General features: G+C 49.8%; 1 protein-coding gene across 2 annotated transcripts in view; it reads right to left on the minus strand.

Moving 5' to 3' along the window:
* Window positions 1–12,657, minus strand: part of SLC4A11 (solute carrier family 4 member 11) — a 124,067-nt gene extending 111,410 nt beyond the window's left edge. For both annotated transcript variants that reach the window (XM_048508828.1, XM_048508827.1), the window contains exon 1: window positions 12,611–12,657. In XM_048508828.1, coding sequence (XP_048364785.1) covers window positions 12,611–12,644 — 34 coding nt within the window. In that variant the 5' untranslated portion in view covers window positions 12,645–12,657. The remainder of the gene's footprint in view (window positions 1–12,610) is intronic.
* Window positions 12,658–14,602: the final 1,945 nt, after the last annotated feature.

Raw genomic sequence — 14,602 nt, forward strand, 5'->3', positions numbered from 1 at the left:
TTCCCTGCTTATCCTTTTAATTCGAGCAATTGGGGATTAATTCTCGGGCTTATTAGGCAAATACCCTGGAATCAAAGATTCAGCATCCAAATCTGTTGAGAGCTACAGTGGACGGGATCTTTCTCACTTCCAAAACACAACTTTACAGATCATTTCTGAAACAAGTTACATGCGAACATGAGGAGAAACCTGATCGTTCAGACCAGTGGACCGCTTAGTCCAGGGGTAGGGAACCTGCGGCTCGAGAGCCGCATGCTGCTCTTCTGCCCTTGCACTGCAGCTCCATGAGCCGAGCCGCCGGCTTCATCCTTGCCCACCCTGCAGGCAGTAGGGCGATGGCGCATCTAATTACCCAGCTGGGCTGGCAGCGTGCGCCCGCGAGACTTCCTCTTTCGCCCGCCCGTTTGAAGCCCGAAGCGGGCTGGCACTTTCCTAGCGGCTGGCGGGCGCAAAGCTGCACAGCTCCCATCATGCCCGAGCGCATCCGTAAGCTGCGCCTCAGAATGAGCCCGAGGAGTAAAAGTAAAAAAACGCACTATATATACAGTGTTATCTTTGTGCAAATGTCAAAAAATTGTTATCTAATTCCCGAGTAATTTTCTTTCGTGGGAAAGCGGGTCCCGTAATGTCGCTCTTTGAGTGTTAAAGGTTCCCTACCCCTGACTTAGTTCCCTACCCCTGACTTCCCTAACCCTAACATCCTGTCTCATACAGGGGCCAACCGGTTCCTCTGGAGGGCCAACAACTGGGCATAGAGGCCATCCCTTATAAAAACACCTGAAAAACCCTGCAGAATAAAGACAAAACAGGAGTTTGGATTTATATCTTGCCTTTCTCTCGTGTAAGGAGACTCAAGGTGGCCTAAAAACCCCTTCTCTTCCTATCCCGACCACAAACATCTTGCGAGATCGGTGAGGCTCAGAGAGTTCTGAGAGAACTGTGACTGGCCCCAGCAGGCTTCATGTGGAGGCATGGGGAAACAAGTTCAGTTCACCAGATAAGAGGTCACCGATCATGTGGAGAACTGGGGAATCAAACCCGCTCCTCCAGATTAGAGTCTACCTGCTCTTAGCCACTATACAATGTTGGTTCTCAGACGAGTTGTCCATCTTGTCCAGCATCCTGTCTCACACAGCGGCCAACCAGTGAACTCTGGAGGCCCAGCAACAGGGCCTAGAGATCGAGGCCTTCCCCTGATAAGAACATCAGAAGAACCCTGATGGATCAGACCAGTGATGGTCCATCTTGTCCAGCATCCTGCCTCACACACGAACTCTGGAGGTCCAGCAACAGGGCGTAGAGGCCAAGGCCTTCATAACAACACCAGAAGAGCACTGTTGGATCAGACCAGTGACAGTCCATCTAGTCCAGCATCCTGCCTCACACAGTGGCCAACCTGTAGGCCCAACAACTGGGCACAGGCCCTGATGTTGCCTCCTGGGCCTGGGATTCAGATGTTGCCTGCCTCTGAATGTGGAGGTTCCTTTAATTCACCACAGAAAAACAGCCCTGGATCTGTCCTCCATGAATCACGGGGCCCCAAGATGTCCAGGGCAACTGGATTTTCATCCCACACATGTGCACAAACAGAGCTGCCTCGTACTAAATCAGACCCTTGAGCCATCAAGTTCAGTATTGCCTACTCTGACTGTCAGCAGCTCTCCTGGGTCTCAGGTAGAGGTTTTTCACATCAACTCCTACCTGGTCCTTTCAGCTGGAGATACTGGGGACTGTACCAGGGTCCTTCTGCATGCAAAACGCAGGCTCCTCCCCTCTGTCCTCCAATTTGAGAGGGGCAAGGCTCAGTGACAGGATATCTCCTTGGCAATCAGAAGGTCCCAAGTTCAATCCCTGGGGTCTCCTGTTAAAAGGACCAGGTGGTAGGTCCGTGGTGGTGAACCTTTGGCACTCCAGATGTTATGGACTACAATTCCCATCAGTCCCTGCCAGCATGGGAATTGTAGTCCATAACATCTGGAGTGCCAAAGGTTCGCCACCTACATAATAGAAGTGATGTGGCTTAGAAGCCGGTCGTGGAGACTCTTGATGGTCTTGATGGACCAAAGTTCCAATTCGGTGCAGGCAACTTCATGTTGACAAGCTGGAACAGGTCCAGAGGAAGACAACCAGAATGGTCAAAGGTCTAGAATTCTTGTCCTACAAGGAGAGACTTAGGGAGCTGGAGATGTTTAGTTTGGTGAAGAGAAGGTTAAGAGGTGACATGATAGCCCTGTTTCAATATTTGAAGGGATGTCATGTTGGTGAGGGAGCAAGCTTGTTTTCTGCTGCTCCAGAGACTAGGACCAGGAGTGATGGGTTCAAGCTGAAAGAAAAGAGATTCCACCTAAACATCAGGAAAAACTTCCTGACAGTGGAATGTGGTGGAGTCGCCTTCTTGGACTGTGGTGGAGTCTCCTTCTTTGGAGGTTTTTAAAGAGAGGCTGGATGGCCATCTGTCAGGAGTGCTTTGATTGTGTGTTCCTGCATGGGGGGGGGGGGGGGGGGGGGGGCTTGATGGCCCTTGAGGTCTCTTCCAACTCTATGATTCTATGATATAACCAGAGGTCCGATTCAGTGCAGGCAGCTTCATGTGCTTATGCGCTTTTTCACTTGAAGGCCTACAACTGAGTCCTGAGTTTATGCTATGCTTTGGATGTAAACAAGACAGGCGGTCACGTGCAGAAGGAACGGTGCCAAGTTATATGCGAAGAGTCCAGTTCAGATCTCTGCTCTGGAGCAAGGTGACCTTCAAAGTCACTACCCTGTGACTCAACCTGAAATTACTGGCAGACGCACAAGGCTGTGGGTCACGCTGATCCCAGAGGATTGGGGCGGGGAAGGCAACGAAACCAGAGCAGGCAGCTTACATGGCAACCCCCACTGATCTACAAAAGAAGAGGGACACAAACAGAAGTCCAAGGGCAGCGTAGCAGAGAATATTGCATTAATTCAATCAGGCCCACCCAAAAGCTCAAAAAACTTCTCCTGGAGGCGACCTCGGGCATCCTGATTGGGTGATTCCCAACTCATTCTCAGGGAGGCAGGACTTAATTTGTTGTTACTTCCTGTAGAAGGCTTGGTCACCCATCTTGGTCCAGGATTCTTCCTGCCTCATTAGAGGGAGCAGGTCTTGGAGATAGCTCCATTAAGTCGAAAAGTATTAAAGGCCATTAATTGTGAACCTTTCTTGGCACTCAGATGTTATGAACTGAATTCCATCAGCCTTCGCCAGCACGTGCGGCCAATGTATCGCGTGCAGGGGCTGATGGAACTGATGAAACCAATAGTCCATAACATAACATCCTGAGAGTGCACCAAGGATTCTACGCCACCTAACCCTAGGCAATATTTCCTTTTATTCCTTTTTCCTCATCGTTACTGATGGAGATACGGTCAGCGATGCTTCCAAGCGTTATTTTGAGTGCGCAGAGCACTGGCGACAGGCGACAGAGCCCCGTGTCGGACTCTCGGATATTTTGGAAGCCCCTACCTTGGACTCTGACTGCAAGACCGCGAAACAGGACAGGGAAAATCCGGGCATAAAATGTCACACCTGGGCAAGTCGGCCCAAGGAGCTGACATCTTTGTTTTTGCTTTATAACTTATGCGACCTTAAATTTATTGGATTCACACACGGCATCAGACAGGCTTAGGGCAGTGATGGCGAACCTATGGCACGGGTGCCAGAGGTGGCACTTCAAGGAAACCCTCTCTGTAGACGCGCATAAACAGGAGTTCATCATATTGGGGAAATCGCAACCCCCTACACATCCCCTAAATTGGCTCTGGGTACTGGACTTGATTATTAGCATTAAACCTGGAGACTTCGTTTTTGGGGAAGCAGTGTAGAGTAACCCCCCTTGTTAAAAGCTTGTTAAACTCCCCACTGATTTTCATCTGCTAAGAACTGGAAGTCTGATCCTTTACCTGGGAGTAAGCTCAGTTGCTGGCAATGGGGCTTGCTTCTGAGTAAACCCTCCTAGGGTCGTGATTCACCCGTTGGAAGAGTTGCGTGGTTGCTTCAAAGCAAAGCCACCGACTACCACCAAGCTTACTCCTGAGTAACACACACCTCAGAACCAACTATTTTTTCTAAACTGAAACCTCAGTATTCAGGTTCAATTGCCGTGTTGGCACTCTGCGATAAATAAGTGGGTTTGGGGCACTCGGTTTGAAAAAGGTTCGCCATCACTGGCTTAGGGGCTCATGGCTCAAGAAACTTTGCAGAGTGTAATTCCGACTTCGCAGACTTCTTCACAGCAAGGGGCAAAAAGAGACGTTTGCTCTTTTGGAAGAGTTGGGTCTGGGTTGCGTGGAGCCACAGAACAATTGCGTGGAACTGCTGTTAAAAAATAAAGCAGAGCCCGTTTGGACTCGGAATAGTAATGTTTTTTTTTTTTGCACTGATACATCTTGGGGGGGGGGGGTGCTGCTTTAGTATAAAATCTGGCTGAAGGGGAGAAGCCCCCAAGTCCAAATGGGCTCTGTTTGATTTAAGTTTGGCCTGGGGAAGCTACGAGATGAGTTAGGGCCAACTGTTCTTTCTCAGTTTAAGTCACCCAGCAGCCTTCCACAGTAGAGCAAGAGATTCAAACCTGGGTCATGATCACAAAGGGCAGTGGTGGCGAACCTTTGGCACTCCTGATGTTAGGGACTACAATTCCCATCAGCCCCTGCCAGCATGGCCAATTGGCCGTGCTGGCAGGGGGCTTGTCAAGGCTATTGAGAGGCTGCAATCCATGGAACATTTAAGTTCGCAAAGGTACGGGCCACCATTTACATCTGGGGTTTCATTAGAAACCAGTATGGCTTTGCTCATTTGTTTTCACTGGGGGGCTGTTTTTTTAATGTATTCATTTACTTCAATTTATATCCCAACTGGGAACCAAATTGGCTTACACCAGGGGTCTTCAAACTATGGCCCTCCAGATGTTCAGGAACTACAATTCCCATCAGCCCTGCTACTTGGCCATGCTGGCAGAGGCTGATGGGAATTGTAGTTCCTGAACATCTGGAGGGCCATAGTTTGAAGACCTCTGGCTTACACCATTCTCCCATCCTGCATTTTATCTGCCTAACAACAACCCAGCAAGGTAGATTAGGCTGAGAAAGACATCAGCGAAAGGTCACCCAGGGCAGAGCGGGGATTCAAACCTGGGTCTCTCAGATCCTAGTTCGACACTCCAACACCCCACGCCACGCCGGCTCGGTTCTGACCGCCGACGGCGAGATTCGCAAAATGTGCCGCAGCTAAACTGTTGGCCGTCTGCTGAAATGCCAAGAACTTGTAAGCGCAACCTTACGCATCCCACCCCTATTCTGCGCATTTTAATTAAGCGAATTCCATTTTGAGCTGCCGCCATCTGCTCAAGCGTTTGCTGACCCGGAGCGTCACCTTTCCCATTCTCGGCCCCGCCTCCCAATCCGTTCTGAGCGCTCCACGAGCATCCCCGGCTGCCCGCGCTCTCTCGGATTCCACCGTCGAGCGGATTATGTTTGCTTTCCCTCCTTGCTACGGTTCAGCAATTATGAAAAGTGTACTCAAATGCTGGCCGGAGCCCAACAACCAGAGTGATGTTTTCTAGCCCGTGCATGAAAATCGACATGATGGCAAACGAATGCATCAAACTGTGCTGCGCGGAGAGAAGGCGACGTTGCAGTGTCAAAAGAGGAAGCAGCTGAGGATTTTTAGATCTATAATCTTGTGCCCGTGGGGTGGAGTGTGCAGGCTACATCAGAGTCAGTGTGGCATAGTGGTTAAGAGCAGGTGGATTTTAATCTGGAGAACTGGGTTTGATTCCCCACTCCTCCACTTGAGTGGCTGAGGCTTATCTGGTAAGCCAGATGTGTTTCCACACTCCTATATTCCTGCTGGGTGACCTTGGGTTAGTCACAGTTCTCTCACAGCTCTCTCAGCCCCACTTACCTCACAAGGTGTCTGTTGTGGGGAGAGGAAAGGAAAGGAGTCTCCTTAGAGGAGAGAAAGGTATGGTATAAATCCAAACAACAACAACCAACAACAACAATATCTCTTCTTCTTCTTCTTCTTCTTCTTCTTCCTCCTCTTCTTCTTCTTCTTCTTTCTCTTCTTCTTTCTCTTCTTCTTCTTCTTCTTCCTCCTCCTTCTCTGCTTCTTCTTCTCCTCCTCCTCCTCCTTCTCCTCCTCCTCCTCCTTCTTCTTCTTCTCCTCCTCCTCCTCCTCCTCCTCCTCCTCCTCCTCCTCCTCCTCCCCCCCCAATTCAAAACAGGGAATTTCATAAATGGTGGGGCAGAGCCGTAAACCCATTTATTTTCCTTTCTTTATTAAAACATTTCTATCCCTAATTTTCCCGTGATTTAAAGAGGCTTGCAATAACCGTTCATTCCACCTGAACATCAGGAAGAACTTCCTGACAGTAAGGGCTGTTCGACCCTCTGCCATGCAGGAAGACGCAATCAAAGCAGTCCCAACATATGATTATCCAGCCTCTGTTTAGAAACCTCCAAAGAAGGAGACTCCACCACCCTCCGAGGTAGTGAATTCCACTGTCGAACAGCCCTGACTGCCAGGAAGTTCTTCCTAATGCTTAGGTGGAATCTCTTTTCCTTCACCTTGAACCTATCACTCCTGGTCCTAGTCTCTGAGGCAGCAGAAAACAAGCTTGCTCCCTCACCAACATGACATCCCATCAAATATCTAAACATGGCTGTCATGCCACCTCTTGACCTTCTCTTTAACAAACTAAACATCCCCAGCTCCCTAAGACTCTCCTTGTAGGGCATGGATTCCAGACCTTTGACCATTTTGGTTGCCCTCTTCTGGACCTGTTACAGCTTGTCAATATCCTTCTTAAATTGCGGTGTCCAGGACTGAACACTGTACTCTAGGTGAGGTCTGACCAATGCAGAATAGAGTGTACAATTACTTCCCTCGATCTGGAAGAAGAAGAAGAAGAAGAGTTTGGATTTATATCCCCCTTTCTCTCCTGCAGGAGACTCAAAGGGGCTGACAATCTCCTTGCCCTTCCCCCCTCACAACAAACACCCTGTGAGGTAGGTGGGGCTGAGAGAGCTCCGAGAAGCTGTGACCAAAGCCCAAAGGTCACCCAGCTGGCGTGTGTGGGAGTGCACAGGCTAATCTGAATTCCCCAGATAAGCCTCCACAGCTCAGGCGGCAGAGCTGGGAATCAAACCCGGTTCCTCCAGATTAGATACACGAGCTCTTAACCTCTTACGCCACTGCTGCTCCTGATCTAGACACTAGGCTCTTGTTGATGGATCCCAGATATGTGCCTTCCCTCTCCCCCCCCCTCAAAAAAAGAGGAGTGAAATCTGTGCTTGAAATGATAAAACAGCTCTGCTTCCAAAGCATCTTGTTCAACAGCCAGAAGAAACTGAATTACACACGAAAACAACTCAGCGTTTTCGAACAGCCAACATGCCAGCGGAACATATGGCCATCCAGGTTTTGAATGTCACTACAAGATGCACGTATTGCAAATGCCATTAATATTTACGCCAGCTATTTTTCATCGAGTCCTTTCAGGTTGTCTCTTACCCCCAAGCATTCCCCGAAAACTGATTGCAGGGGTAGGGAATCATCAATCTTCTACAGAGGAGAATGCGACAGAGCTGAGAAGGGAACGGGGATACAGTGGTACAACGTCTGCTTGAGCATGCAGAGGGCCCTAACGCCAGTCCTTGGCATCTCCGGGGGCAAAAATCTCCGTAAACATACAGAGTTACAGAAAATATCTTAATGCCGCTGTTACTCTGTGAATCTATGTACACAGAATCAACCCCTTTATCTCTTAGGTGGCCCATAGAACCCGGGTTGCGTTTTTCCATCTCCGTCAGGCCCGACGGCTGGCTCCCTTCCTCTCCAACACGGACCTGGCCACTGTGATCCATGCAACGGTCACCTCCAGGTGGGACTACTGTAACTCGCTCTCTGCTTGTGGCCGGGCCTTCCCGCTAGCGCGTTTGATCCGAAACTTCAGAAACTGGTCCAGCATCGCGGCTCGATTGCTCCACAGAAATTGCCTTCGAGACCACATACAACCTGTGTTGCGCCGTCTGCACTGGCTCCCAGTTGAATTCCGAATCATCTTCAAGGTGTGGATTTTGACCTTCAAGGCCTTACGCGGCCTGGGACCCTCGTACCTTCGGGACCGCATTACCCCATATGTCCCAGCTCGGCCTCTGCGCACGGTGCAGGAAATTCACAGCTACCTTCTCCCCATTCCCCCAACGATCCCCACTCTCTGCCCAGAGGGATGAAAAAAACCCGCCAGGATCCCTGGGGCAATCTTCCTGATCCCAAAGAGTCGATCGGTGCTCCCCTGGGCATGTAAGAAAGGCCCACAAGCACTGAACACCAAAATCCCTTCCTTCCTGCACTCCCTCTCACGGAGATGGAACCAAGTGAGAAAGCATGAAGGGGGTCTGAAAGAGACAATGGCAACGAAGCACGAAAAGAGACAGCATCCACAGTGTGATACGCAGGGACCGAAGAGCAGAGCTGGGAGAACAGATGTTTGCAGAGAACGGAGGGAGAGAGGCCAGAGAAAAGAGACAACGCAGAATCCGGTTCTTGTCTCTTTGCCATAGGAAGATGTTCGCAGGCAGGTCCTCCTCAGCAGGGCTCTTGGCCAGCCATGTGCTGGGAACATTGCGCAGCCGTGTGAGAAGTGAAGCATTTGTGCACGGTAATCTCTCTCCAGCTACAGTTTTCAAAGTGCCAGGAAGGTGAAGTTGCCCCTGGAAGCAAACAGCCTCCTGCAGACTAAACAAAATGCCTTGTGGGATTTGCATGTGCGTTGCGCGCCTGTGTTCAATATGCGCCTGACAGGCAGAGGGGGGAAAAATACCCCAGCTCCATCTTGAAAGGATTTAGTGCAGAAGAGCATCTGGATTAATTTCATTGTTGGGCAAAGAATGCAGGGAGTTATAAACAAGGCACACATACCACACTCAACAACAGAGCCAAAAACAACAACTTGGGGTGGGGGTGGGGGACAGGACAGGACGGGACGGGACGGGACGGGACGGGACGGAGGAAGACAATGACTGCAGACCACAACTGCAAAGGGTCTAGACAAGGGGTCTGCAACCTGTGGCTCTCCAGATGTTCATGGACTACAATTTCCATCAGCCCCTGTCAATTGGCCATGCTGGCAGGGGCTGATGGGAATTGTAGTCCCACTTTATCTGGAGTGCCAAAGGATTCCACCACCACACGTCTAGACAAGGGGTCTGCAACCTGTGGCTCTCCAGATGTTCATGGACTACAATTTCCATCAGCCCCTGTCAATTGGCCATGCTGGCAGGGGCTGATGGGAATTGTAGTCCATAACATCTGGAGTGCCAAAGGTTCACCACCACACGTCTAGACCAGGGGTCTGCAACCTGCGGCTCTCCAGATGTTCATGGACTACAATTTCCATCAGCCCCTGTCAATTGGCCATGCTGGCAGGGGCTGATGGGAATTGTAGCCCATAACATCTGGAGTGCCAAAGGTTCGCCACCACAAGTCTAGACCAGGGGTCTGAAACCTGCAGCTCTCCAGATGTTCATGGACTACAATTCCCATCAGCCGCTGCCAATTGACCGTGCTGGCAGGGGCTGATGGGATTTGTAGTCCACGAACATCTGAAGAGCCGCAGGTTGCAGACCCCTGGCCTAGAAATACAATTGCAAAGGAATGTGGGTGAATATACAAGAGGACTTGAAGACAGTCTCAAATAAAAATTTCATGGCTAGGAAGAATTTCCATAGTAAAAATGAATGTATGGGACAACATTAATTTTTTCTATTCCAGATGCTACCTGTATACAAGAAACAGACAAATAAGTTCATGTGGCACAGCAAAGAAATCCAGAATCAGATTTTAAAGTTTTGCAAGATTAGAAAAAGTGGGGGCAGACCAGCAGGACCTAGTTTTAAATTCTGTTATCAATCAGCAGGTCCACTTTGGATAGCAGTCTGCATTGAAAAGACTGATTGATTGACTGATTGATTTATTAATTATTTAAATGTATAGACCGCCCAATCCCCAAGGGGCTCTGGGCGGTGCATAACACTATCTGCATACAATATATAACAGGGGTCACAATAGTGACCATATACACTAAAATCCATTAAAAACCATTAAAACCATTTAAACAGCGGTCAAAAACAGTAACAATAATAATGGCGTCCAGTAACCCAATTCCTTTAAATGATGAATGATGAAGGTCAAAAACTGCAACCGGTGCTATATTTTCAACTCATTTCAAGATTTTAAAAGGACACTCAGAGTCCCATACAAAGGGGGGGGGCAGTTTTGGGGCGTTGCGCCGCCATGCTGGCAGATTTGCCCTTCCTGGGGCACTTTCCCTGGCGGACAGGTGATCTCACCGGTGGGAGGATGCCCTACCCCCCTCCACCGGCACTGGAACACGGTGCCGAACGTCGCACCGGTGACCCAGGGCCCCTGCCACCCCCACTGGCAAAATGGGGGAGGGCCAGAGGCATGGGCAAGGGAATTGACATTAGTTGGCTCCCTCCTGCCATGTCAGACCTCGTCCTTCGGACTTAAGAAGAAGAAGAACTTGCATTATATCCCTGTAAGGAGACTCAAGGTGGCTTACGAGCGCCTTTCCCTCCCCCTCCTTGTGAGGTAGGCGGGGCAGAGAGTTTGGAGAGAACTGTGACAGGCCCAAGGTCACCCAGCAGGAATGCAGGAGTGTGGAAACACATCTGGTTCACCAGATAAGCCTCCGCCACTTAGGTGGAGGAGTGGGGAATCAAACCCAGTTCTCCAGAATAGAATCCACCTGCTCTTAACCACTACACCACACTGCCCTTTATGGAGGTCCACAGAAGCTTCTCACTGGCGGGGAAGCTTTTTGACATCCCGAGCGTCCCCGTGCCGCCAGGAAGCCTCTTTGGGGGCGGTGGCCAAGCACGGATACGGGGCCGCAGGCAACACAGAAACGTTACCCCCACACCAAACGGCGTAATAAGGGAACTGACTGAATTTGAAAAGGCGACAATGCAACAAAAAGAACATTGATTAAGGAGGGATTTTTCAAGCTATTGCTTCAATCTGACACGGAATCGGAACATGTTAAAACATGTACAGTTAGATGGATGCAAAACTCTGGGGAAGAACTACCTCTCCAACAATGGGGAACCTTGTGGACAAAAGATATAAAATGTACAAACAGCAAACATGATGAGAAACCTGGTCGAAGACGTTTTATCGGTGTTCTGCATAGGACATTGTGAAGAAAGGTGAGAGGGGACTGCCAGGAAATGAACCTGCAAACTTCTGCATGCAAAGCTTGAGCTTTGCCACTAAGAAGAGGGCCAGGGCCTTTACGGCTCTGGCCCCGGCCTGGTGGAACACTCTCCCTCCAGCTGTCCGGGCCCTGCGGGATTTGGGTGATTTCCGCAGGGCCTGTAAGACGGAGTTGTTCCGCCGGGCCTTTGGAGAGACCGGCCGCTGAGTGTTGCCCCCCCTCCCCCCGTTCCATATGGGTCTTTGTTCCGTGTGAGTCCCTAATATCATCGGGCTTTATCATCTCCCTTCTCTCCTCTTTTCCTGGGAGGGATTTAGTTTATGGTTAAGCACTGGCTTTCGTGGGATGCCTAGGTTAAGAAATACTTGCTGTTTTTAAATGATATTTATGATAACTATATTTTAACGATTTTATGTATACTGTTTTATGTTGTACACCGCCCAGAGCCCTCTGGGGATGGGGAGATATATCAGAATGAATGAATGAATGAATGAATGAATGAATGAATGAATGAATGAATGAATGAATGAATGAATGAATGAATGGCGCCTGGGGCAACACCTGCCCAAGCGCCCCCCGCACTTACTTCAATGACCCAGGGGGGGAGGAGGCAACAGGGGTGAAATTTTGGCGGGTATCAGCGCCTTCCTCATCTGCCAGAGGGAGGGCAGTTCACGTGGGGGGTGATTTTGCACTCTCCCGTGTCCTAATGGATGGCGCCCAGGGACAATTGATCCTCCATGTCCCCCTGGCAGATCCGCCACTGCCGCTAAGCCAGGGGTCCCCAATCTTTTTGAGGCAACGTAGAAATCCTGACCGTGTGCTAGGTGCAAATGGCTGCTACAGGTTATTTCTGGTCCAGGTTATTTCCAAACCAACCTTTCTAAAAACCCACACAGCCAACCAAATTTTGAATTGTCTAACGGAAGCCCTGCTGGACCTGGCTCTGTCTACTTTCCCAAACGTGGGGGGCGCCAGGAAATGTTCCAGCAGGTGCCACGGTCCCCAAGCTGCACCACGTTTCAGACCCCTGCGCTAAGCCACGTGTCTTTTACTAAGCTGCTGGCATCCTCTCCAGCTGGGTTTGCCGGGCGATTCCTACTTGCTGACGCTTCAAATCCCAGTATTACTCACAGGCGGAATCATACTCAAATTAAATTATCTTTGAGATGGCTAATCAGCGAGAGCGCCAGGAGTCATAAGCAGGAGAACTGGAGGATTTAACTTCCGCGCATTTTCCCTTCCAGAACCACTCAGGGACCGTCTCTTTCAAAGAAGGACAGCCCAAACTATTAAGCGTGTACAGTGCCATGGACCGCTGGGAGAAGAGAGGAAATTGTACTTGCCTGTTTCTTCAAAGAAGAACCCATTTCTGGACATCGCGGCCGGTGGGCTTTCTGAAAGGAGAGAGAAAAAATAGTGAGAGGGCAGCCAAACGCTTCTGATTTTCCTTAAGGCACCCATTTATCGCTCAACACATTACGCCTCTCTACAGAATGTCTCTGAACGTTCTATGTCAGCCATCACATGTGCATCGAGTCAAATTTAACAGCACTGATGTTTCCACAAGTCCACAAGCTGATAACATTGGACCAAGGTGTTAACCTTTAAGGCCTTGAGCTATCTGGGACCTTCGTATTTTTGGGAGCGTGTCTCCCCATATTGCCCCGGGAGAGCAGTTAGCTCTACTGCTGGTAACCTTCTGGTAGATTCAGGCCTCAAAGACCTGAGTCTACCAGAAGGTTACCAGCAGTAGACTAGCCTCAACCACACACCAGAAGGTTTGTCTACCAGAAGGTTACCAGAGTCTACCAGAAGGTTTCCAGCAGTAGACTAGCCTCAACCACGCACCAGAAGGTTTGTCTACCAGAAGGTTACCAGAGTCTACCAGAAGGTTTCCAGCAGTAGACTAGCCTCAACCATGCACGACCTGGCTGGTGGAACTCCCTCCTATCTGTCATAAGGGTCCTATGGGACCTTATTCATTTCTGCAAGGCCTGCAAAACGGAGATGTTCCACCAGGTCTATGGTTGAGGCAGTCATGGTCCTTTTCCAACTTGCTGGCCTCCCAGTACTATCCCCCTCTCCTTCCTCCTCCCTGCTGCTGCAGAAAAATGTTTTTGGGGGTAGGTAGAATTTTTCTTAGGCAGTAGCAGGATCCTAATGGAATCTTAGTTCTTAGTCGCCATCGTAGTTGAAATTTGTAGTAGTATTCTTATTGGAGGAGCAGCAGTGGCGTAGTGGTTAAGAGCAGGTGTACTCTAATCTGGAGAACCGGGTTTGATTTCCTGCTCTGCCACTTGAGCTGTGGAGGCTTATCTGGGGAACTAGATTAGCCTGTGCACTCCCACACACGCCAGCTGGGTGACCTTGGGCTACTGGGCAGGTATATGCGTTGGCAAATTCTACCAGCTCAACACATGATCCAGCAGCAGCTACGTTCATTCCCAAGGTACATAATGCTCTTCCCCATCCAAACAGCCCTACCCTGACTTGGGGCACTACCACCTTGCGTTAAAACTGCCCCCAGCACCGTGGGGCAGTCAGGTATGGCTACGGTGACCAGACGTCCCGCTTTTGGCGGGACAGTCCCGCCTTAAAACAAGTTTTTTTTAAGTGTCCTGATTTTTGGAAGGCTGCCGCACTGCCTTCTGGGGCGCAAGGCAGTGCGGCAGCCTCCCGTGCACACGGCCGCAGGAGCACTGCCTTCTGGGGCGCTCCCATTTCCCACCCTGTCACAGGGCGGGAAACAGGAGCGCCCCAGAAGGCAGTGTGCTCCTGTGGCTGTGCGCGCGGCCGCCTACCCGCCCGTCCTGGTTTACAAAGGTGACCATCTGGTCACCTTAGGTATGGCACCACCGCGGTCACTGCGCATTAAATTGCACCTCTACAAATATTTCCAATCTCATATGAACCTTCCTAACCACTGTGGTAATGTTTGAAGGCCTTGCTTCCGGTGCCCCCAACCCAGGGCAGGATCTTAGCGGTCGTGGCACCAAAGTCCTAGAACTTTCTCCCCAGTGAGATTCGCCCATCCCCTTCCGTAACAAGATTCTGCCGGCAGTTGAAAACTTCATTTCGCACAACATTCCCTCAATGACCCCTCCTTCTTTTTTTAAATTGATAGAATGTGAAATTTATTTTGAGAAGAAAAGTCTAAGGTAATAATAGTCTATTCGACATTTCAAAATCATATGGAATTACTGTGAACAGCAAATATTTTTGCAAGCCAAAAAACCCAAACAAACTTAAGGCTTACATCTGTGTAACCTGGGGCTGCAAACGGATGAAGTACCATTTAAAGAGATGTTGGTTTCATACATTTTAAGCAAATAACT

This window comes from Sphaerodactylus townsendi, linkage group LG10 (assembly GCF_021028975.2).
Source record: "Sphaerodactylus townsendi isolate TG3544 linkage group LG10, MPM_Stown_v2.3, whole genome shotgun sequence".
NCBI classification, from domain to species: domain Eukaryota; kingdom Metazoa; phylum Chordata; class Lepidosauria; order Squamata; family Sphaerodactylidae; genus Sphaerodactylus; species Sphaerodactylus townsendi.